The following is a 24,805-nucleotide window of genomic DNA, read 5'->3' on the forward strand; positions in this document are numbered from 1 at the left end:
GCACTATCATTATTAACTTTGCATCTTTTGGTTTCAATATTATGATTATGTGTATCACTACGATCGAGATCCAACGAACTATTTTCATTGGGTGTGTAACCATATAAGGTTTTATTCATGTAAACAGAACAACAATTTATTCTCTTACTTAAATGAATAACCGTATTACAATAAACATGATCAAATCATATTCATGCTTAACGCAAACACCAAATAACACTTATTCAGGTTCAACACTAATCCCGAAAGTATAGGGAGTGTGCGATGATGATCATATCAATCTTGGAACCACTTCCAACACACATCGTCACTTCACCCTTAACTAGTCTCTGTTTATTCTGCAACTCCCGTTTCGAGTTACTAATCTTAGCAACTGAACTAGTATCAAATACTGAGGGGTTGCTATAAACACTAGTAAAGTACACATCAATAACATGTATATCAAATATACTTATGTTCACTTTGCCATCCTTCTTATCTGCCAATCACTTGGGGTAGTTCCGCTTCCAGTGACCAGTCCCTTTGCAGTAGAAACACTTAGTCTCAGGCTTAGGACCAGACTTGGGCTTCTTCACTTGAGCAGCAACTTGCTTGCTGTTCTTCTTGAAGTTCCCCTTCTTCCCTCTGCCCTTTTCTTGAAACTAGTGGTCTTGTCTACCATCAACACTTGATGTTTTTCTCGATTTCTACCTTCGTCAATTTCCGCATTACGAAGAGCTTGGGAATCGTTTCCGTTATCCCTTGCATATCATAGTTCATCACGAAGTTCTACTAACTTGGTGATGGTGACTAGAGAATTCTGTCAATCACTATCTTATCTGGAAGATTAACTCCCACTTGATTCAAGCGATTGTAGTACTCAGACAATCTGGGCACATGCTCACTAGTTGAGCGATTCTCCTCCATCTTTTAGCTATAGAACTTGTTGGAGACTTCATATCTCTCAACTCGGGTATTTGCTTGAAATATTAACTTCAACTCCTGGAACATCTCATATGCTCCATGACGTTCAAAACGTCTTTGAAGTCCCGATTCTAAGCCATTAAGCATGGTGCACTAAACTATCAAGTAGTCATCATATTGAGCTAGCCAAACGTTCATAACGTCTGCATCTGCTCCTGCAATAGGTCCGTCACCTAGCGGTGCATCAAGGACATAATTCTTCTGTGCAGCAATGAGGATAAACCTCAGATCACGGATCCAATCCGCATCATTGCTACTAACATCTTTCAACACAATTTTCTCTAGGAACATATCAAAATAAACACAGGGAAGCAACAACGCGAGCTATTGATCTACAACATAATTTGCAAAATACTACCAGGACTAAGTTCATGATAAATTTAAGTTCAATTAATCATATTACTTAAGAACTCCCACTTAGATAGACATCCCTCTAATCCTCTAAGTGATTACGTGATCCAAATCAACTAAACCATGTCCGATCATCACGTGAGATGGAGTAGTTTCATTGGTGAACATCACTATGTTGATCATATCTACTATATGATTCACGCTCGACCTTTCGGTCTCCGTGTTCCGAGGCCATATCTGTATATGCTTGGCTCGTCAAGTATAACCTGAGTATTCCGCGTGTGCAACTGTTTTGCACCCGTTGTATTTGAACGTAGAGCCTATCACACCCGATCATCACGTGGTGTCTCAGCACGAAGAACTTTCGCAACGGTGCATACTCAGGGAGAACACTTCTTGATAATTAGTGAGAGATCATCTTATAATGCTACCGTCAATCAAAGCAAGATAAGATGCATAAAAGATAAACATCACATGCAATCAATATAAGTGATATGATATGGCCATCATCATCTTGTGCTTGTGATCTCCATCTCGAAGCACCGTCGTGATCACCATCGTCACCGGCGCGACACCTTGATCTCCATCGTAGCATCGTTGTCGTCTCGCCAATCTTATGCTTCCACGACTATCGCTACCGCTTAGTGATAAAGTAAAGCATTACAGCGCGATTGCATTGCATACAATAAAGCGACAACCATATGGCTCCTGCCAGTTGCCGATAACTCGGTTACAAAACATGATCATCTCATACAATAAAATTTAGCATCATGTCTTGACCATATCACATCACAACATGCCCTGCAAAAACAAGTTAGACGTCCTCTACTTTGTTGTTGCAAGTTTTACGTGGCTGCTACGGGCTTAAGCAAGAACCAATCTTACCTACGCATCAAAACCACAACGATAGTTTGTCAAGTTGGTGTTGTTTTAACCTTCGCAAGGACCGGGCGTAGCCACACTCGGTTCAACTAAAGTTGGAGAAACTGTCACCCGCAAGCCACCTATGTGCAAAGCACGTCGGGAGAACCGGTCTCGCGTAAGCGTACGCGTAATGTCGGTCCGGGCCGCTTCGTCCAACAATACCGCCGAACCAAAGTATGACATGCTGGTAAGCAGTATGACTTATATCGCCCACAACTCACTTGTGTTCTACTCGTGCATATAACATCAACATATAAAACCTAGGCTCGGATGCCACTGTTGGGGAACGTAGTAATTTCAAAAATTTCCTACGCACACGCAAGATCATGGTGATGCATAGCAACGAGAGGGGGAGAGTGTGATCTACGTACCCTTGTAGATCGACAACGGAAGCGTTAACTTGGTTGATGTAGTCGTACGTCTCCACGGCCCGACCGATCAAGCACCGAAACTACGGCACCTCCGAGTTCTAGCACACGTTCAGCTCGATGACGATCCCCGGACTCCGATCCAGCAAAGTGTCGGGGAAGAGTTCCGTCAGCACGACGGCGTGGTGACGATCTTGATGTACTACCGTCGCAGGGCTTCGCCTAAGCACCGCTACAATATTATCAAGGACTATGGTGGAAGGGGGCACCGCACACGGCTAAGAATATGATCACGTGGATCAACTTGTGTGTCTAGGGGTGCCCCTTGCCTCCGTATATAAAGGATCCAAGGGGGGGTGCGGCCGGCCCTAGTAGGAGGCGTGCAGGAGGAGTCCTACTCCCGGTAGGAGTAGGACTCCCCTCCCTTTCCTTGTCCAAGTAGGAGAGGGGGAAGGAGAGAAGGAAAAGGGGGGCGCCGCCCCTCCCTCCTTGTCCAATTCGGACTAGGGGGAGAGGGGGCGCGCGGCCTGCCCTGGCAGCCCCTCCTCTTCTCCACTTTAGGCCCATGAGGCCCATTAACCCCCCGGGGGGTTCCGGTAACCCCCCGGTGCTCCGGTTTTATCCGAAACTTCCCCGGAACACTTCCGGTGTCCGAATATAGCTGTCCAATATATCAATCTTTATGTCTCGACCATTTCGAGACTCCTCGTCATGTCCGTGATCACATCCGGGACTCCGAACTATCTTCGGTACATCAAAACTCATAAACTCATAATATAACTGTCATTGAAACCTTAAGCGTGCGGACCCTACGGGTTCGAGAACAATGTAGACATGACCGAGACACGTCTCCGGTCAATAACCAATAGCGGAACCTGGATGCTCATATTGGCTCCTACATATTCTACGAAGATCTTTATCGGTCAGACCGCATAACAACATACGTTGTTCCCTTTGTCATCGGTATGTTACTTGCCCGAGATTCGATCGTCGGTATCTCAATACCTAGTTCAATCTCGTTACCGGCAAGTCTCTTTACTCGTTCCGTAATACATCATCTCACAACTAACTCATTAGTTGCAATGCTTGCAAGGCTTATGTGATGTGTATTACAGAGAGGGCCCAGAGATACCTCTCCGACAATCGGAGTGACAAATCCTAATCTCGAAATACGCCAACCCAACATGTACCTTTGGAGACACCTGTAGAGCACCTTTATAATCACCCATTTACGTTGTGACGTTTGGTAGCACACAAAGTGTTCCTCCGGCAAACGGGAGTTGCATAATCTCATAGTCATAGGAACATGTATAAGTCATGAAGAAAGCAATAGCAACATACTAAACGATCGGGTGCTAAGCTAATGGAATGGGTCATGTCAATCAGATCATTCACCTAATGATGTGATCTCGTTAATCAAATAACAACTCCTTGTTCATGGTTAGGAAACATAACCATCTTTGATTAACGAGCTAGTCAAGTAGAGGCATACTAGTGACACTCTGTTTATCTATGTATTCACACATGTATTATGTTTCCGGTTAATACAATTCTAGCATGAATAATAAACATTTATCATGATATAAGGAAATAAATAATAACTTTATTATTGCCTCTAGGGCATATTTCCTTCACTATGTCAGGATGCCTTACCAGAGCGATGAGGAGACTGGGAAGTAAAAAGAATTCCTAACTCTCCGATATATAATTCCTAAATGACTCAAAACATTTTTCTAGACACAACTCGGCTGCTAAAAACGATCAAGCAATGGGGCTCCTAAGGTCGGGGAAGACTCTGATTACCAACTTGTAACACCCTCAATGCGACTATATCTCCCACGTGTCGAGGCACGACTTAGAGGCATAATCGCATTGAAGGCATATGTCGCAAGTCAGGCAATCATCACAAACATCCCATGTAATATAGATAATAAAAGGGATAACATAGTTGGCTTACACTCGCCACGTCAATCAAGTACATAAATAACATTACATCATCCAAACACTCATAAACATGCCTACTTGAGTTATGTTTCATCATGTGCCAGTTTTTACTAAGTCTGAAAACTGATTATGTTTTTGCTATGTTCACATGCTTGCAAATGTGTTTTCTGATCCCTTTTGGCTGAAGGTCACTAAGGGACTTTTGTTAAGCTTTTTGAGTAGCTCCATGCCATGTTTTACTTTGCCATGTTCAGGTTCCGTAGCATGTAGTTTTGTTGCTCCGAAGTGAGCTACCTGATCTGAAATTCCAGACAAGTGTTAATTTCTCTAAGTCTGAGATCTGTTTACCATATGCATTTTTGCCATGCTTGTTTGAACCTGTTAATGGATGAATTGGCCGTAGCTCAGTGCTAGACTTTTGTTAAGCATCTTGAATGCATCCCTGCCATATATTTTGTTGTCATGTTTGGGTGTTGTAGCATGTTCATCTCATTGCATTTAGATGGCTACTTGCTGTAAATCGCAGACCGGTGTCATATTTGAATCGCTTGCCATTTCCAAACCGTAACTCTGATTCCGGCGTTCTTTATATCATTTTCAAGCGATTTCATCTCATCTTTCCAGTGGCACACTTGGTTTTCCAAGTTGAGGCCAGGTTCATGCATTACTTGTCACATCTTGCATATGCATCCCGCATCGCATCCCGCATAGCATATCATCATTGCACCATTTTGTTTGATCCTTGCACGTGGTTGATTGTGTCCTTGTTGCTTGTTTGTCTTGTTTGGGTAGAGCTGAGAGACGAGTTCACTAACGAGGAGCCCGTTGAGTTTGCTTTCGAGGATCCAGTCAACTCTGACAGTTTTGCAGGCAAGATGATCATACCCTCGAAATCACTACTATCTTTGTTGTGCTAGTTTGCTCGCTCTTTTGCTATGCCAATGCTTCGATGCCTACCATTTGCTTTCAAGCCTCCCAAATTGCCATGTCAAACCTCTAACCCACCATGTCCTAGCAAACTGTTGATTGGCTATGTTACCGCTTTGCTCATCCCCTCTTATAGTGTTGCTAGTTGCAGGTGAAGATTGGAGGTCGTTCCTTGTTGGAACATTTATTTACTTGTTGGGATATCATTATATTGCCATGTTATCTTTATGCATCTATATACTTGGTAAAGGGTGGAAGGCTCGGCCTCTCGCCTAGTGTTTTGTTCCACTCTTGCCGCCCTAGTTTTCCGTCATATCGGTGTTATGTTCCCGGATTTTGTGTTCCTTACGCGGTTGGGTTATAATGGGAACCCCTTGATAGTTCGCCTTGATTAAAGCTTTTTCAGCAATGCCCAACCTTGGTTTTACCATTTGCCACCTAGCCTCTTTTCCCTTGGGTTTCCAGAGCCCGAGGGTCATCTTATTTAAACCCCCCCCCCCGGGCCAGTGTTCCTCTGAGTGTTGGTCCGAACTAGAGTCCTGTGTAGCGCCCCCTCGGGGAAACTCAGGGTTTGGTTTTAGTTGTATGGAGCGCTCATCTGAGTGTGCCCTGAGAACGAGATATGTGCAGCTCCTATCGGGATTTATCGGCACATTCGGGTGGTGTTGCTGGTCTTGTTTTAACCTGTCGAAGTGTCTTGAAGAACCCAGGTACCGAGTCTGATCAGAACGTCTTGGGAGGAGGTCTATTCCTTCGTTGACCATGAGAGCTTGTCATGGGCTAAGTGGGACTCCCCTGCAGGGATTTGAACTTTCGAAAGCCGTGCCCGCGGTTATGGGCAGATGGAAATTTGTTAATGTCCGGTTGTAGATAACTTGAACCTTAACTTAATTAAAATGAATCAACCGTGTGAGTTGCCGTGATGGCCTCTTCTCGGCGGAGGCCGGGAAGTGGACACGGTGTTGGAGTAATGTTTATGCAGGTTGTCCTTTAGTTTCTCGCTCGCGCTTTGCCTCCTCTTCTCGCTCTCTTTTGCGAATAAGTTAGCCACCATATATGCTAGTCGCTTGCTGCAGCTCCACATATATTTGTACCTTACCTTACCTATAAGCTTAAATAGTCTTGATCGCGAGGGTGCGAGATTGCTGAGTCCCTGTGGCTCACAGATTACTATTACACCAGATGCAGGGCCTGATGATTCCGCTCCAGGTGACGCGCTCGAGCTCAAGTGGGAGTTCGACGAGGACTCTCAACGTTACTATGTTTCCTTTCCTGATGATCAGTAGTGGTGCCCTGTTAGGGGTGATCGGGACCATGTCGCATGTTGGGTTGTGTTTTATTTTGGCGCCGTAGTCGGGCCATGAGTGTTTGGATGATGTAATGTTATTTATGTACTTGATTGACGTGGTGAGTGTAAGCCAACTATGTTATCCCTTTTATTATCTATATTACATGGGATGTTTGTGATGATTGCCTGACTTGCGACATGCCTTCAATGCGATTATGCCTCTAAGTCGTGCCTCGACACGTGGGAGATATAGTCGCATCAAGGGTGTTACAAGTCACAGATTACTATTCCGCTCCATGGGGCCCTCCGGGATAGGTGGCCCCACCCAGTGGACCCCGGGACCCTTCCGGTGGTCCCGGTACAATACCGATTACCCCCGAAACTTTCCCGATGGCCGAAACTTGACTTCCTATATATAAATCTTCACCTCCAGACCATTCCGGAACTCCTCGTGACGTCTGGGATCTCATCCGGGACTCCGAACAACTTTCGGGTTATCGTATACTAATATCTCAACAACCCTAGCATCACCGAACCTTAAGTGTGTAGACCCTACGGGTTCGGGAGACATGCAGACATGACCGAGACGACTCTCCGGTCAATAACCAACAGCAGGATCTGGATACCCATGTTGTCTCCCACATGCTCCTCGATGATCTCATCGGATGAACCACGATATCGAGGATTCAATCAATCCGTATACAATTCTCTTTGTCAATCGGTACGTTACTTGCCCGAGACTCGATCGTCGGTATCCCAATACCTCGTTCAATCTCATTACCGGCAAGTCACTTTACTCGTACCGTAATGCATGATCCCGTGATCAACCACTTGGTCACATTGAGCTCATTATGATGATGCATTACCGAGTAGGCCCAGAGATACCTCTCCATCATACGGAGTGACAAATCCCAGTCTCGATTCGTGCCAACCCAACAAACACTTTCGGAGATACCTGTAGTGTACCTTTATAGTTACCCAGTTACGTTGTGACGTTTGGCATACCCAAAGCACTCCTACGGTATCCGGGAGTTGCACAATCTCATGGTCTAAGGAAATGATACTTGACATTCGGAAAAGCTATAGCAAACGAACTACACGATCTTTGAGCTATGCTTAGGATTGGGTCTTGTCCATCACATCATTCTCCTAATGATGTGATCCCGTTATCAATGACATCCAATGTCCATAGTCAGGAAACCATGACTATCTTTTGATCAACGAGCTAGTCAACTAGAGGCTCACTAGGGACGTGTTGTGGTCTATGTATTCACACATGTATTACGATTTCCGGATAACACAATTATAGCATGAACAATAGACAATTATCATGAACAAAGAAATATTATAATAACCATTTTATTATTGCCTCTAGGGCATATTTCCAACATGACACTGGTCCAGATGACTCTAAATCTCAATCTGGATACATATTGAAAGTGGGAGCAATTAGCTAGAATAGTTCCATGCAGAGCATTGTTGACATAGAAATTTGCAAAATACTTACGGATCTGAATGTGGCAGACCCGTTGACTAAACTTCCCTCACAAGCAAAACATGATCACACCTTAGTACTCTTTGGGTGTTAATCACATAGCAATGTGAACTAGATTATTGACTCTAGTAAACCCTTTGGGTGTTGGTCACATGTCGATGTGAACTATGGGTGATAATCACATGGTGATGTGAACTAGATTATTGACTCTAGTGCAAATGGGAGACTGAAGGAAATATGCCCTAGAGGCAATAATAAAGTTATTATTTATTTCCTTATATCATGATAAATGTTTATTATTCATGCTAGAATTGTATTAACCGGAAACATAATACATGTGTGAATACATAGACAAACAGAGTGTCACCAGTATGCCTCTACTTGACTAGCTCGTTGATGAAAGATGGTTATGTTTCCTAACCATAGACATGAGTTTTCATTTGATTAACGGGATCACATCATTAGGAGAATGATGTGATTGACTTGACCCATTCCGTTAGCTTAGCACTTGATCGTTTAGTTTGTTGCTATTGCTTTCTTCATGACTTATACATGTTCCTATGACTATGAGATTATGCAACTCCCATTTACCGGAGGAACACTTTGTGTGCTACCAAACGTCACAAGTAACTGGGTGATTATAAAGGTGCTCTACAGGTGTCTCTGAAGGTACTTGTTGGGTTGGCGTATTTTGAGATTACGATTTGTCACTCCGATTGTCGGAGAGGTATCTCTGGGCCCACTCGGTAATGCACATCACTATAAGCCTTGCAAGCATTGCAACTAATGAGTTAGTTGCGGGATGATGTGTTACGGAACGAGTAAAGAGACTTGCCGGTAACGAGATTGAACTAGGTATTGAGATATCGACGATCGAATCTCGGGCAAGTAACATACTGATGACAAAGGGAACAACATATGTTGTTATGCGGTTTGATCGATAAAGATCTTCGTAGAATATGTGGGAGCCAATATGAGCATCCAGGTTCCGCTATTGGTTATTGACTGGAGACGTGTCTCGGTCATGTCTACATAGTTCTCGAACCCATAGGGTCCGCACGCTTAAAGTTCGATGACGGTTATATTATGAGTTTATGTGCATTGATGTACCGAAGGTAGTTCGGAGTCCCGGATGAGATCGGGGACATGACAAGGAGTCTTGAAATGGCCGAGACGTAAAGATCGATATATTGGACGACTATATTCGGACATCGGAAAGGTTCCGAGTGATTCGGGTATTTTTCGGAGTACCGGAGAGTTACGGGAATTCGCCGGGGAGTATATGGGCCTTATTGGGCTTTAGGGGAAAGAGAGAGGAGAGGTTGGGCGCCCCCCAAGGCCTAGTCCGAATTGGACTAGGGGGAGGGGCTGCGCCCCCTCCTTCCTTCTCTTCTCTCTTCCCTTGCCTTGACTCCTACTCCTACTACTTGGAAGGGGGGAATCCTACTCCCGGTGGGAGTAGGACTCCTCCAGGGCGCGCCATAGGGGCCGGCCCTCTCCCCCCTCCTCCACTCCTTTATATACGTGGCCAGGGGGCACCCCATAGACAAAACAATTGATCCCTTGGATCTCTTAGCCGTGTGCGGTGCCCCCCTCCACCATAATCCACCTCGGTCATATCATAGCGATGCTTAGGCGAAGCCCTGCGTCGGTAGAACATCATCATCGTCATCACCACGCCGTCGTGCTGACGGAACTCTCCCTCAAAGCTCGGCTGGATTGGAGTTCGAGGGACGTCATCGAGTTGAACGTGTGCAGAACTCGGAGGTGCCGTGCGTTTGGTACTTGATAGGTCGGATCGTGAAGACGTACGACTACATCAACCGCGCTGTGCTAACGCTTCCGCTTTCGATCTACGAGGGTACGTGGACAACACTCTCCCCTCTCGTTGCTATGCATTATCATGATCTTGCGTGTGTGTAGGAAAATTTTGAAATTACTACGTTCCCCAACAAATTGTACCTAACCTCTTGTAGGATTTGAGGGAGATTGCTAGCGAGCCACTGGTTGAGAAGCTCTTTTGCAATGAAGGCGAGGATTTCGAAAATCTTGACTAGCATGGACCAACCGGTGTACTCCCGGCTGGTGACATTGTCTGGTGGCAACGGGGTGTACTCCTAGACCGGGCCGCCGTACGGTGTCAATGGTGTGCGGCAACATACATGAAAGGTAAAAGTGGGAGGGTGGAAAAGCCGAAATGGGAGTATCCAAATAGGTTTCGGTAATGGGAGCTAAGTAATGTGGGGAGGCGGGACGAAGGCAGGGTAGGACGGGAGGACTTTTATGATTGGTTGATGTGCAACAATTGCTAACTATTATTTGCTTCGAAAAACAATCTATGTAATGTTATATCTCTTGTCATACATCCTTATGTATTCATCTTAGTGTTAATTTGACTCATTTTCTGAATAAATTATAATATAGACAAGAATAAGTATCTGAATTGTTGCTATGGTGCCAATGCCAAGTCTAGCAGTGGATAAAAAAATTAACCTATGAAGTCATTTTTGTCTGTTGTATAGAGTATAACCATTAATTCGGGTGTTCTAGAGTAGTGGAGTAAATGAGCCAAGATTAAGTTCGAACAGTTGTCCTAGCCGTGCAAAGGTTAAGGTTTTCCTTTAATGTATAAGCTTCTAGGACATACTATAGCCATATAATGTTAACACTGAGAAAAATTAACCTGTGTGTGTGCGTGCAAGCGAGCGAGTGAGAGAGAGAGAGAGAGTAGAGGGTGGGAGAGTGAGCGACGTTTGGAGAGGGAAGGGGAGAGAGAGATATATGAAGAGTGGTAGACACAAGGGGGGCGAGAGACAGATATATATAGTGTGTGAAAGTCAGGTTGTAAGGAGAGAGGGCACTTGCATATTACAATGAGACAGGGTGAAGAGATAAAGAGCTTTAGTGTGAAATATAGCACAAGTGCATAGTTACGTGTTTGAAATTCAAAGTGTGTTTTGATTGAGGTGGAATGAGGGAATGAGAGCCCGATATGTCACTAATTGAGGTGGTGGACGTGAACCTGGGCTACGGAGATAGTTGGTGGAGAAAGAAGAAGATGTTGAGTGATTTATTGGTAAAAACATAGACCCCAAATGTGCACGAGAAATCTATAGGTACACGTTAACTTCATTAAATCTTCGACGGTGCGTGGTCATTCACGTAACAGTCAGGTCAGATACGCAACCGTACCCCCGGAAAAATTGGATCGCTCGAGGCGATCAAGGAGACGACTAGGGGTCCCTTGCGTGCCGCCGGTGATGCCGCCGGTTCCCTCTCTCTCGGTCGGCCGCTTCGGCGGCGGGAGGGAGGGGGAACCTTGGGTCTGTTCGCTAGGTTGGTGTGTGGTAGGGTTAGGGTTGAGGGAGACGCTGTCGAGGCCGTTGCGGTGGTGTCGCGTCGGAATAAATTTCTCCGGGCTCCGTTCGCGGTCAGGCGAGGCTTTTGCCTTCTTCTAGGAGACAGCGGTGTTGGGGATCTCTGGATCTTGTCGAGGTCACGGGCTATGATGGTTGGAGGTCCATCGGCACTGGCCCTTTGGGTCCTCAGATGGGCGATGGAGGTAGGGAGATGAAGACCTTTCTTCTTCCTTGTTGGTACGATTTGCTGCTGTTGTTCTTCTCCTTCCTCTGCGTTGATGCTGGTGGGAGATCCTGCTTTGCCCGGGCAGATGGCCCGGCCGCGGTGCTGGACCGGTCGGATGACTCGAGTTCTCTTTTTTCCGGAAGGGGCACTTTTCGCGGTACTCAAAGCCAAAGATGGCGACGGCTGTTGCAGGTGTGTTGGATTGATGGCCATGCCCTCTCAGCGCTGGTGTCAAGAAAGGAGGAAGCAGCATGGCGGCAATTATACCGTGGTCGAAAATGATGACCTGTTTGCGACTGGTTGCATATCCTTCTGCTGCAGGGGTCTTCTTTCAAGATTCAGGGATGATGACACAGGGCTCCGGAGATCTTTTTGTGTTATGGTTGTCTTAGGGTACTCTAGATGTTCATGGTTCTTTGTTTTTGCGTTTCAGTGTGCTTGTAAGGGTCACCTACTCTGTACTGATTCGTGATTTGAATGAACAATTTCTAAAAAAAAAAACTTGATTAAATCTTCATGCTAATTATATATATTGTTGTGCATGATGGTTATGAATTGAGAAATAATTTTTTATTACATTTGCTGAAGTATAGTGCAAATGAAACTAAAAATAATATTCCTGATCATGTAAGGGAATATCTTGATTGCATCAAGTAGATCTTAGTTTGTAACATATAATTACATGACCCTATATATACATTGTACATTGCAGGTGATGTGGATTTCAATTATTTTGTAATTGTTGTAGGCTATCTTTTTTATACATGCGGAATATAAGATACATTATATGCGCAATCAGACAAAATATATACATGCAGAATTTGATTTGCAATGTATTCATAGACGCAATAAGAAAAATTAATAGCCCGTGGCAACGCATGGGCATTCTACTAGTTATAATATATTTTCCATCGTATTTACGTTCACTAGTTATCCAAGAGTTTTTTTTTTTTTTGAGGGAAAACACGAATATAATTAAACTAAGCTCGGATGACACAGCATCCAGAATACAACTTGGAGGAACCTCAAGCCACACATAGCACCTCTCGTCACCAACACCTAACTTAGCAAGTTTGTGGGCAGGCATATTAGCCGTGCGCCTAACCCAGGTAACTCTGGAGTCTAAAAAACCACGAAGGCGAGTTTTGAGCTCTTCGATCCAGGGCCCAACCAGAGACATGTTCTTGTTGGGGCTGTTGATCATGCCAACGATGCCCTGACTGTCAAGTTCGAGATGGATGCGCTGAACATGAAGATCCCTCGCCAAGTCCACCGCCTTCAAACTAGCCATAATCTCAGCAGCCTCCGGGTCAGAGATGTCAGGGAAGAAATAGCATGCTCCCGCCACAAACCCCGCGTTATGATCTCTGATAATAGCACCACCGCCACCCTTGGCACCTCCTCTGGCTAGGGCCCCGTCAGAATTGACCTTGAACCAACCAGCATCCGGGGCCTCCCAGCGCTGAGTAGGTTTGTCCGTCGGGACACGGGCAGGAGTATCATGGGCCATGCGCCAGTCCTGCATGCAGCGAAGAACCCTAACGGAGATCTCCTCCGGAGCAGCAATCCGCTTGCCCTCCCGAGTCTCGTTCCTCGCGAGCCAAAAACCATAGATCGCCTGAACCATGGCCGCCCGCTCATCATCGCCCGCTTCAGCGAACCAAGATAGAAGCCACCGAGCCAGCGCCGTGTGAGTTTCGGAGTGGAGAGGCGGGGCGGCCACAGCGACGCCGTGCTTGGTGCGGAGCAGATCCCAGAAAAGTTGAGAGTGAGAGCAGCCCCAGAACCTGTGGAGGATGGTTTCTTTCCTGCCCAAAAGTTTTACAATGAATCCAACAGCCTCAAACTACCCTTCCACTGTCGGAACTAGCGAAGTACCTCGTCTGATCTCAAAGTACTACAACCAAAATACCTGCCACAAGACATGTATTACGCACTCCCTCCATCTCAAAATTCTTGTCTTATATTAGTCTAGATAGGATGTATCTAATACTAAAATATGACTTAATACATCCTTATTTAAAAAAATTAAGACAAGAATTTTGCGACCAAGGGAGTACAACCAAGTAACCAAAATACATCACTTCTTAGGCATATGCCCACTGGAAGATTAAGAGTAGTGGAAGAGATCAGGAGGTGATCTTGTCGATGCGAACGTGGAGAGGCAACTCCTTGGACGCCCCAGCCCCATGTAGATACCGCGGTGGTACCGTCAAGAAAGACGTCAGCTCCTCCAGGGCGACGGTGCCCGGCGACGTGCTGCTCGTCGCCTCAAAGTCCGCCCAGATGGTGTCCATCTTGCGGTTGGCCGGCGGCGGTGGCCCGTTGGCCCACAGCTTGACCGAGTAGCGCGGCGACGGGGACGCGGCCGCTCTGATGCACACGACAGACACCGTGACCGCGGCTCCCGGACCGTGCGCGCCGGTGACCAGGAGGAACGCGCGGCCGTCCTCCTCCCCGCGAAGAAGGTGCCGCGGCTCCGGCGACGCCTGTACCTGCAGCAGGAGCGCTTTGCTGTACGGGACGTCGTGCACGGGCACTGAGTGCAGCGCGTTGAGGTGAAGGAGGAGCGCCGGCGGCGGGCCGAGGAAGCCGCAGCCGGGCAGCGCGCAGGAGCAGGGCGCGTGCGGGCACGCGCTCCGGTGCTGGCCGGCCTCGTGGTAGGTGACGTAGCGCCCGCAGCCGTGGTGGTCGCACTGGACGCTGGCCGAGGAGACGAAGGTGTCGAGCAAGGGGCAGGCGTGGAAGTCGCCGCCGTGCTCGCATTTGCCGCACTGTTGCCAGGGGAGCTCCACGACGCAGCTGCCGCAAGCCAAGTGCCCGCCTTCGCACTGCATAGATCCATTCATCGAGGGAAGGAAATAAAATCTGTACGTGCAGCTGCAGCTGCTGTATTTGACTAATCGGGTGTTGAGTAAAGATAATTGGTCCGACCTGGAAGACGGGAGGCTTGAAGGGGCGGAAGCAGATGGGGCAGTGAAACATGTCGGCGTTGATCCTCACGGTAACATCCATCCTCATCCTCATGTCGCCGCCATGTCCTCCTCCTCCTCCTCCTCGGACGGCTGCTTCATGCACAACCATTTCTCGCTTCACCGGGCCATTGGGCAGCTCCAGCTCCATGGCCGAAGCCGCCGAACTAGCACCCTGCGTTTTCTCTCTGGTGTCTTTGGTGAACGGCTGGAAGGCTGGAAGAATAATTAGAAGAAGAAGAAGAAGAAGAAAAAGAAGAAGAAGAAGAAGGGTGACTGGGACTGAGAGAGACGTTTTCCCCAACCGGTCGAACCCCTTCACGTGGTTCCCGCACCAGACAGAGCAGTCCTACTCACTTCATCCCTTCCTCTGCTGCCGAAAAGAAGCAGGCAACCGTGTTAATGTCTGGTCGATTGATTGATCGACGGTCGTCAAAATGTGCAACCCAAACGCCCGACGACGCGAACGACACACAGCTGTATGCCTGTATCACTAGTTCAGAGTTCAGCGCTCCTTCAGTCAGAGCAACTCCAAAGCCCGACCAATTTCATCCGCCTGCGTCCGTTTAGGTCGGCGCGGACAAAAATGATGGCCCAACGCGCCAACCCAAATCCAAATCACGTCCATGTCGTGTCCGCGCCGACGCATTTGCGGCCCAAATTTGCGCCGTTAATTCGTCGGCGCGAACGCCGAACGGACGCTTTGCGCGCCTTCTTGCGGTCCGTCGCGTCCCCACATGGCGGCCGTCCAACTACCCGCTGCTCATGCGGTCAGCTTAATTTATGACGACGGGCCCACGCGTCAGCGACGACGCTCGTTTTTTTTAAGCCGACCGTGCGGCGGGACCGTCCTCATCCAAACTCGCCGTCCACATCTGCCATCTTTTGCTCCCTCGTCGCCGGCAACCCTAGCCACCACAACCACAACGAGATGGGCCTCTTCTCCGGCGCCAGCGGCAGCAAGGCCAAGGGCAACTCCCCCGCCACCCCTTTCCTCACGCCTCCGTCGGCGCCGGCGCCTCGCCGGCAGAGGCAGCGCGTGAACGTGCCAGTGCACTAGGTGGAGTGGCACTGGCAGCACCGCCAGCCTCTGCCGTATCCCAACGTGACGCTGCACGACTGGCATCTGAATCCAGATAGGATCCCAGTGTCGGCGGCGCCGCGGTCGGCTCGTGCTCACGCGGAGGAGGTGCAGCGCCGGCAGGCGCTGCTGACGCCGAAGCAGCGCAGCGACCCCGCCTACGCAACCGACTCACCCAACTGGGCGAGGTGGTTCGCCTTCGAGCACGAGAAGGCGAGGCGACGGGGCGTGCGCGAGGTCGACCGGAGGTCGCCGCCACCGGCGCTCGTCGTCCGCGAGGAGGACCAGGCGGCGGAGGACGCCTACCAGGAGACCCTTGCGGCCGTCTGCCGAGAGAGCGAGGAGGACGAGCGACGCAGGGCGGAGGCGGAAGAGGAGGCTCGGTACGAGGCAGCAATGGCGCAGCCCCTTGCCCTCTCCGCGGCGGGCGACAGCGCGGTGCCGCCAGTGGCCCCGCCGTCCCCCATCAAGCCGGAACCGGAGCCCGAGCCGTCCCCCATCGAGCGCTACTCCTGGACGGGAGTAGTGCGCGAGTGGGTACGCGCGCCGCCGGTCTGGATGGGAGCGACGCTGGCGCGGGAGCAGGCGTACCTCGAGCACTGGCGCAAGATCAGGGTGGCCGAGGAGCGCCGCGACGGTGAGTACCTCGAGATGCTCGAGCGCGACCTCGAGGAGGAGTAGCGCGAGGTCGAGGAGGAGACGCGCCAGGCCGCGGCCGCACAACCCCCCGCGTCGTCACTGCCTGCGCCAGCACAGCCCGACATGACGGCGCTCTGGAACACGGTGTTCTCCTGGGCCGGGCCGGCGCCGACGCTCATCGACCTCACGGATCCGGAGGACGACGACGAGGACGCCTAGGGCAGCGCGCCGCCTCGTAGTTTAGGCTATTATTATTATTTTTTAAATGCAAATGTGGACGCGTGAACTCTCGTCGGCCTTCGTGACCGGCTTTAATGTTTAATTAATGTTGTTTTTTCTTTTTAGTATGCATGCGTTCAATTTTCTTTTGTACCGTCAAAAATGGGTTCAGGCCAGCGTTGGGCGCACACGCCGACCCAAATGTGAAAGCGGACATCCGTATCCGTCTGGCCAATCCAAACAAACAAAAAACGGACGAAATCGCCGTCCGTTTGAGTCGACCCGTTGAAGTTGCTCTCAGAGCTTCTCCTCTCCTCAAGTCCCTGTCAAAGAGTGAAACCAAAGTTGCAACGGTAAACAGCAAAATGAACAAGCATAGTGTTTTTTTTTTTGCGTAAAAACTTTACATATATTCATCTTCAATCATGACAGTATAACGAACATCCATAAAAACATCTCAAATAATAGATCTTCAATCATGACAGTATAACGAACATTCATAGAAACATCTCAAAACTATTTGGTGGTGACGAGTGGTACACATTCATTGCATCGGTCGATTTTGAGGTAACCTTTGCGTAAGGTAGTCCTCATCCTCAACTAGTGAATTCTCTCTCTCTTTTTTTTTGGGCTATTCGCTAGGCGCTTTGTTGGATCCGAGCAATCCTCTGAAGTCTGAAACATGTTCCATCTTCTCCTTACACTCAGCCCACACTTTGTTAGAGTTGGGAGTGGATACCTACTGAGCCCACTGAGCGAGTCTGGCTCACACCACATCGAACAACGGGTTCTAAGAACAAGCTTGGCCCATGTTGCCCCAGAGAAATAGTGTTTTTATTTGTTTGTGTTCTTGTAATAGTGTTTGTCCACCTACCTTGCTATTGTCTATTTTATCATTTGGCTAATCGTTCTTTTTAAAATAGTTCTCATCTGATTAAAAACAAATTTAATACGACATATTCCAGTAACCACATACCTGTAAACAGATCCATGATAGTTTTGCAACCTTGTGACATAAATTTAAGACAACACATTTTAGTAGTGCACGTGGGTGGAGAGCGCACTGCATATAATAGCGCACACCTTATACATATATTATCGTCCTTGAGAGTAAAATTTTGAGGGAGTTTTAGATGCTTTCTGCGGAATGGGGGAGCTCCCCCACCTAAATATATTGCTCATGCTCACACCAATTATAACATTTCTAGAGATAACACGTTAATTAAGCATGGTATATATATTACACAGGCTAATGCCTCTCATGCTTCAAGCATGAGTGTGTAACTGATTCACCAATGCGTGTGTTTACCATGAACAAGATTGAACACCGGTTAATCATGGCATTAGGATGAACAGTAGAGTAGATGTGTGAAGGAACTCGCGCTCATGAATTTTATGCTTGCATGCTCCATCTATATAATCTCACCTGGTATCTTACTCCGGTTCTTGCCATGAATCTCCTGGAGAGAAACTTTGAATTTGTATCTGAGATAGTGGAGCAAACCAAAGCCAACTTTACATTGTTACATTGTTATGCCTTGAACCTTATTTAAGTCTAGCAGCGGAGCGATACTCATACGCATGTCTATGATTTGTATATTTATGCAAAGCCTCGTTCAAATCTAGCTGGTAGGGGCATGTCTACAAGCCTTATCTCCATTAGAGGGAGGTGCACTCCTCCAGCTGGAAGATACGATGCCGCTGGCCAGGTCGTAGAGAATGTGAAAATTTTGCTGCATGATGTTGCCAATGAATGTCGTTTCGTCATTGGCGGCACATTGTTCCTTTCATCCCCCAAAGCTCACCGCCGCATGCACATCCTGATGTCGTCCACGGGAACCCAGTATTTTTTGAAAGATAGCTGAGAGCAGCGATAAAAGCGTTACAAAGGTGGAGATCCAGAGATCAGGGAAGAAAGAAAGAAGAATTAAGGTAAAGGTGCATGCCCGTAGGTCAATCCTCATGTCGTACACGGGAGCCGGTAGATTGCCGAGACTCCAGGATTGATTTTGGACGATTTCATTCATTTGTGCATTGATCAGATTGTAATAGTTAAACTTCCTATCATTACTAAAAGAGCTTCCTAAATCAATATTTCAATCTTCAGACAAAAGCAGTCAGCTGTCCACATAAACCGCCCACGATGGTGCCACACTCACAATCGGCTCATATTTTTTACGGTCCGTCCCAACAAAAGCTACCTGGGATAACCCCTTACACAGTCGGTTTTGGCATCGACTGCAATATGTAGCAGTACGAAACTCGCTCCACATTCCACATTTGTTTCCTTTCTTTAAGAAAGGATATCTGTATATACATGCATAGCAAAGTGAGATAATGTAGTATATACATGCAGTCATTGGTGCAGCCAGTCTTCGCGTTCATCTACCGCGTTTAATTTACCTAAGAAAGATGTCAGAGAATCAACGGTGATGCAAGACGACACATCTTCTTCCCAGCCGAGCTAACATCATCAAATTTGCATGTAGATTACCATGAATCTTGACTGCGATGGTGCGGAGTTTTATTACAGGTAAGAGCAGCGTGGTGTGCGGTCATCTAGAACTTCACCTTCTGCTGGGGGTGCGCTCTTCTCAACAATCAACCGTGCACCACGCCAGCAAATGCCCAAAGTTAGCTGCAGTTGTCATCTCGTCTGCCCTGGTGATCGAGTTCACGCCAGGATCTGACATCTCTGCAGTTCTCATCCCGTCTCGCCCTGGTGATCGAGTTCACGCCAGGATCTGACTATCTCTGAGTCTATAATCCCTAAGAGAAGCTCAAAATATTTCAATCGACTTTTGTTTGCCCATTATCGGCATCCGGTGATCCATCTGGAAGGAGACCCAGGAGAGGCAGAGGCAGCAGAGAGCTGAGGTTGCAGATGACGATCAGCAGAGCCAGATTTTCAAAGTTGTCCTTGGTGACTCCTAGAAACTGAGTTAGGCCCGCGCCCACCAGACCGCCGGCAACACTTCCCGTGTTGGAAATGGACATCAGTGTGGCAAACAATGTCGCTTCCACTCCCAGAGGACACAATCTCGCGGCCAACACCAACACGGGCATGAACGAAGCCTAACAAACAATTTTGGACATCATTGGTGTTTGTGTCAGAAGAGTGTAATCATAAATGTGAAAAGGAGCAAATGCAAATGCGTAGTCCCCGAGTTAACTAATCATTGCAATAGTGTTCCATACCTGACCAAGGACTGTGAGAATCAAGGAATCCCCAATGGAGAACCATTCATCACTTATCCCCAGCTTCCTATTGAGCCCAGTGACAAGAAGAACCTGGAAGTGGAAACACACAAGACCTAAGCATGATTTGCCAACAAAGAGTAAGTAGGACTGCTAGAATAAGTACGCAGAGAAGAGGACCTGTGTCATTCCAAGGGCAGAACCTAAAATTGTTGTCACAAGAAAGATTTTTCTTAGTGGAACTGCCTTCAGGAACGAATTATATATTCCGACGCCCAGCAAGGATGCAACAGATGTAACGAGTGTGACACGCCCTAGAAACTCTGGAGTGAATCCAATCTTGTTTGTGCTGAAATTCAATAGAGTAACATAATCAGCCATATTAAAAAGATGACGATCACACAAAATACTAAGGTACATATGTACAACCAAGTAGCTTACGGTCCTGTTCCCTTTTGTATTTAGAGTTTTGTAACACTAGCATCTTAGAAACTTCATATTTTTCTTCAGAATCCAAAAGTATGTTTACAGAATATAGAGCCAGGTCTAACAGAACAATCCATAGCAATCAAGTAATCAAATAATCGAGTCTGTTGAACATACACGAAATAAAACATGGCAGAATCCGACTGTGGTGTCGCTTGCCAAAGGAATATGAACAAAGTAGGCAAGAAAATGTTCGGTTGCTTTACAGCAGTCCAAATCTGCCTGATCTGCTGCTTAGAGCTTTCAATCAACCTTGAACTTGAAAGTGAGATGGAACGTTCCTCAGTAGGCAAACGCTTTTCATTTACAAGAACTGCAACAGCAGATGTCATCAGGGGTAAAAATGCTGTAACACCAAAGACAAATCTGCATTTAGTGAAACACCTGATCAGTGAAGTGTAATATGAGAGGTGTCATTAGCTTTTACAAAGTTCCTTCGCGCCAAGGAGCAAACCTTACACCATAAGTATCCACAAGAGAACCACTGAAGTATGCGCTCACAATTGCCCCAAAGGCTGAAGATCCCCAACACAGTGACTGGAGAGATCCAGATGTGCTCTGTGACTCACCCCGAGTTCTCTCAACAACCATAGAATCAACCACCTGCAGTATTTTCACTTCTCGTTAATGACAAAACAAACTACGAGTACTAACACTAGTATCTTGACATGGGTCAAACACAAAGATGAGCTCATTAGGTACAGAAGGAGATATTTCTGTTTTTAGAATATATTTCAGATATTCTTTCTGAACTTTTGACAAGTGAGGCCCATACTGAGTTGAGTTCTTTGAACAATGTATCAAATATCAACATAAAATAAATTGCATATATGATCTATGTTGAGCTCCTTATGATTTAAAAAACAGTTCAAAATATATTCGGAGCATCATGAATTACATAATCCTCCTATTATCAGGCTGTGTCATGATAGCACGTGCATATGACTGCTGCTACAGGGGATGACCAAACCTAACGGAAATGCTAGCAAGTTGTGCTCCATTTGAAACAGTAAAAGCATTGGATCAGACCATCCCATTATGGACCAATTCGAGCTGTACTCCTAAAGGGGTTTATCATTTTCTGAATGTCAAACTGTCAAGGATTAAACAAAACTGAGTAACTAACTACTACACCAGCAGGATGTTTGCTTTATTTATAAAGCAGGGTGAAAGCCTATTTCGAGAACTACTACACCAGCATAATTGATGATCAATTCAAAGGAAAAAATAAAATATTGTGAACATACTTTTTCTGCTCACTTACAACATCAGAGAAGGCAACTGCAAGAGATCCAAGAATAATAGAGAGCGCTGCACTGTACTTGTCATCCACAATTGTTGCCATCAAACTCCATGAAATTGCTCCAAGGAGTCCTGACAGAATGAGGTACGACCTTCTTCGATAACCAAAGAGAGGGACGGAATCACTGCATCGTAAATCACAACAATATAGTTCATGATTTAAGTGTGTACAATATAAAAGAGCTGCAGGAACGAGATTTGATATGTCGGTGATACCTGATAAAACCATAAAGAGGCTTGACCAACCACGGCAAAGCTGAGAAACCAGTTATAACTGCAGTCTAGATAACAGGAACCAAATTATTCTCTGTGCCAACAGGTATTGCCCAAGACTTAAAACGTTAGCAGAAAAAGAGCATCTGGTAAAGATGGTGATGGTCATACCTCTGCTGGATCAAGTTGAAGATCATCTTTTAAGTAAAAGCTGACAGCTAGTCTTGAAAGACCTAAAACTCCTTGCACAAAATAAACAGTGGCAACAGCCACATTATCTGGGGACAAATCCACCCCAAATGCTTTGGAGTAAGCTGACTTGGACTTGCTACTGGATAAACCATCTGTCCCGCGTTGATTGTTTTCCCATTTTTCAAGATCTTCATTCCTAGTGTCCCCTTTAGTCGAAGTTGCCTGATATCTTGGTGTCGCACTTCCTACAGTAGGTAATATAATAGGAATGATGGTGCATCTCACAACAGTGTCCAAAACTAAATATTTAAGTAGCTTTGTCTAAGAAGTACCAACCAAAAACACCAAGTACCAACCAAAAACACCAGCTCAGATGATAAATTACACGAGTCACTAACTCAGTAGGCAGGCAAGATTAGGAAATTAAGAGCATGACCACCATGTTATAATGAACATTTATGCTAAGGCGGTGTGCCACCCACCAGGAAACACGGCAACAATCCTTCTAATAAGTTTATGCTACAAATTGTAAGGACCATTAGGCAGGGAAAGAGCAACAATCCCCAAATGTTCGATGGCTCGATATAATGCAATTCAAGGCACACAGATGATAACTCTACTCTGCCTTGATGCAGGAGCAAAAAAGAAGTTAGCCCCTCCTGCATAGAGTACAGCATGTAAGAAAATCAGATGAGATCTATGTCACCATGTGTAAGCCCCAAACATTCAGCAATGCTAATCAGTTGAAATTCATAGCCGTGGAACTCCAGAATTAGCTTCCGCGTGGTTTTTCTTATCCCTCTTGTTGCAATCCAAACCCCCTCCCCCGAAATATCCTCAACCGCACAACCACTCGCGAAATATCTTGCAGATAACTTCTGTCGTTAGTTAAGCTCGCGTGGCTCACCGGTTAGGCTGTCCGTGGAGGCGACCCCGCCGACGGGTTCGACGGGGAGGGTAGGCGGGGCGGAGGCGTCCTCCTCATCGCACGAGCCGCGGTCGCCGGAACCGCTGCTGGTGGTGGTCGCGGGGGTTACCTCCGGCGAGCGGCCGCAGCGGCAGCGAGGTCCCCGCAGGCGGCGGCCGCGGTGCGCGGCCACTGGGTACGAGGAGGACGAGGTGGAGGCGGAGGCGGAGGCGGCGGCCGCGGCGGGGCTGGGCAGCGGGGGCGACGGCGGGGGGAGCAGGAAGCTGCTGAAGGCCATCTGCATGCTTGCGGAGTCCTCTCTCTCTTTCTCTCCCTCCTCCCGTTCCTTTCCTTCCACCGCGCCAAGCTCACAAGTCTCACCTTCTCTCTCTTTTTTTTTTGAGGGGTGTCTCACCTTCTCTCTCTCTTGGACCGAAGCCGCTCGGCCCGAGCCCGCTCAAGCCCGTCATGGTCTTGGGCCTTGGCACGAAATTTATCCTGCTTCACGTGAGTGTTCGTCCCGTCTCGCTGAAGGATTTCCTCCCACCTGTGGCACTGGGCCAGCACATATTCACTGTTTTCTTCGTTCGCTGGATTCCAATTGCGTTCGCTGCGTTCATTCATTGGATTGGTTTCCCCCGGTATTTTTTCCGTTTTCTTTTGTTTTTCTTTACTAGTAAGCGTGCACGTGCAACGCACGTATTATAATTAATAATAATAATAATCTATTTTAAATCTTATTAGTGGGCTTTTTTTACCGAGCCATTGAAATATGTCTCATGCCCAACAATGAAAGCCCGCGTGTAATACACGATCCACAGATATGTCTTCATGAGAAAAATCATGATCACATAAATTTATTATAATTTTTTACATATTTTTTAAAAAACAACAACTAAACAACATTATGTACTACGCCCTCTGTAAACTAAACTGAAAAATGTTTTATATTAACGTACAGAAGTAATAGGAGTATTTATCTTTGGGATCCTCCTCCGTCTTCATGTATTTTTAGAGGGATTATAAAATATTGGATTGTTTTTAGAAAGATAAAAATAATTAATTGAGTCGCAATTGAAAAAATGACAAATATATTCATGTATTAAAATTTAGAAAACATAAATCCAAATAAAAAGGTGATTTTTTTAAAAAAATAAACATGCTAATATCACTCAACTTAGTCAAAGTCAACTGAAATCTAACTACACCTTTACAAATACTTCAATTTTGGATATGATTCATTCGTTACCTACCTAGCAGCTAGCTTGGTTTCCGATTCAAGAACGCAATTGCTAATTAGCCGGTAAAAAAACTCAGCCGAGCGCTCGGCATCAGACGAACGGCTGGGCTGGATTGATTGGACTTTTGGTAATTTTCTGGCCCATATCAATGGACAGGGAGCCGGTTCCTCAGTTAGGCCTCTCAGACCGTCACCTACCTTCCCACCGCTTCACGTAAAAAAATAAAAAAAATCCCACCGCCCCTGACATTTCTCCCCGTCGTTCCCCATTCTTCCTTGGTCGCCAGCTCCCTCTCCCCACCGCCAACCAGAGGTTCGCAACCCCTGCTCTTCCCCGCCTTTTCGACGAATCCGGTCGCCCAAGTGGCCGAGGAGGTCCCTGAGCCTGGCATGCTCGCGAGCATCCCAGCGTTAGGCTCTGTCGGAGGCGCGACACTTCCACGCATGTGCTCTTCTCCGTCCTTCGAATCCGTTGGCCGAAGTGCCCAAGGATGGGCTCGAGCTCGGCATG

At 46.9% G+C, this 24,805-nt stretch overlaps 2 protein-coding genes across 2 annotated transcripts; both read right to left on the bottom strand.

The window, feature by feature from the left end:
• Nucleotides 1–13,729: 13,729 nt before the first annotated feature.
• Nucleotides 13,730–15,143, bottom strand: LOC123105382 (putative E3 ubiquitin-protein ligase SINA-like 6). Its single transcript, XM_044527438.1, has 2 exons — nucleotides 14,780–15,143; nucleotides 13,730–14,676 (listed from the first exon to the last, which is right to left on the bottom strand). Exons 1-2 carry the CDS (start codon nucleotides 14,966–14,968, stop codon nucleotides 13,975–13,977), a joined length of 891 nt encoding a protein of 296 aa, XP_044383373.1. The 5' UTR covers nucleotides 14,969–15,143; the 3' UTR covers nucleotides 13,730–13,974.
• Nucleotides 15,144–18,840: 3,697 nt separating this feature from the next.
• LOC123105381 (folate-biopterin transporter 1, chloroplastic) lies at nucleotides 18,841–23,440 on the bottom strand. The gene is made up of 9 exons (XM_044527437.1): nucleotides 23,055–23,440; nucleotides 22,127–22,392; nucleotides 21,959–22,023; nucleotides 21,705–21,867; nucleotides 20,895–21,043; nucleotides 20,558–20,806; nucleotides 20,135–20,303; nucleotides 19,955–20,047; nucleotides 18,841–19,831 (listed from the first exon to the last, which is right to left on the bottom strand). Exons 1-9 carry the CDS (start codon nucleotides 23,356–23,358, stop codon nucleotides 19,547–19,549), a joined length of 1,743 nt encoding a protein of 580 aa, XP_044383372.1. The 5' UTR covers nucleotides 23,359–23,440; the 3' UTR covers nucleotides 18,841–19,546.
• Between the last annotated feature and the right edge of the window lie 1,365 nt (nucleotides 23,441–24,805).

The sequence above is a fragment of the Triticum aestivum genome, chromosome 5A, assembly GCF_018294505.1.
Source record: "Triticum aestivum cultivar Chinese Spring chromosome 5A, IWGSC CS RefSeq v2.1, whole genome shotgun sequence".
NCBI lineage: Eukaryota > Viridiplantae > Streptophyta > Magnoliopsida > Poales > Poaceae > Triticum > Triticum aestivum.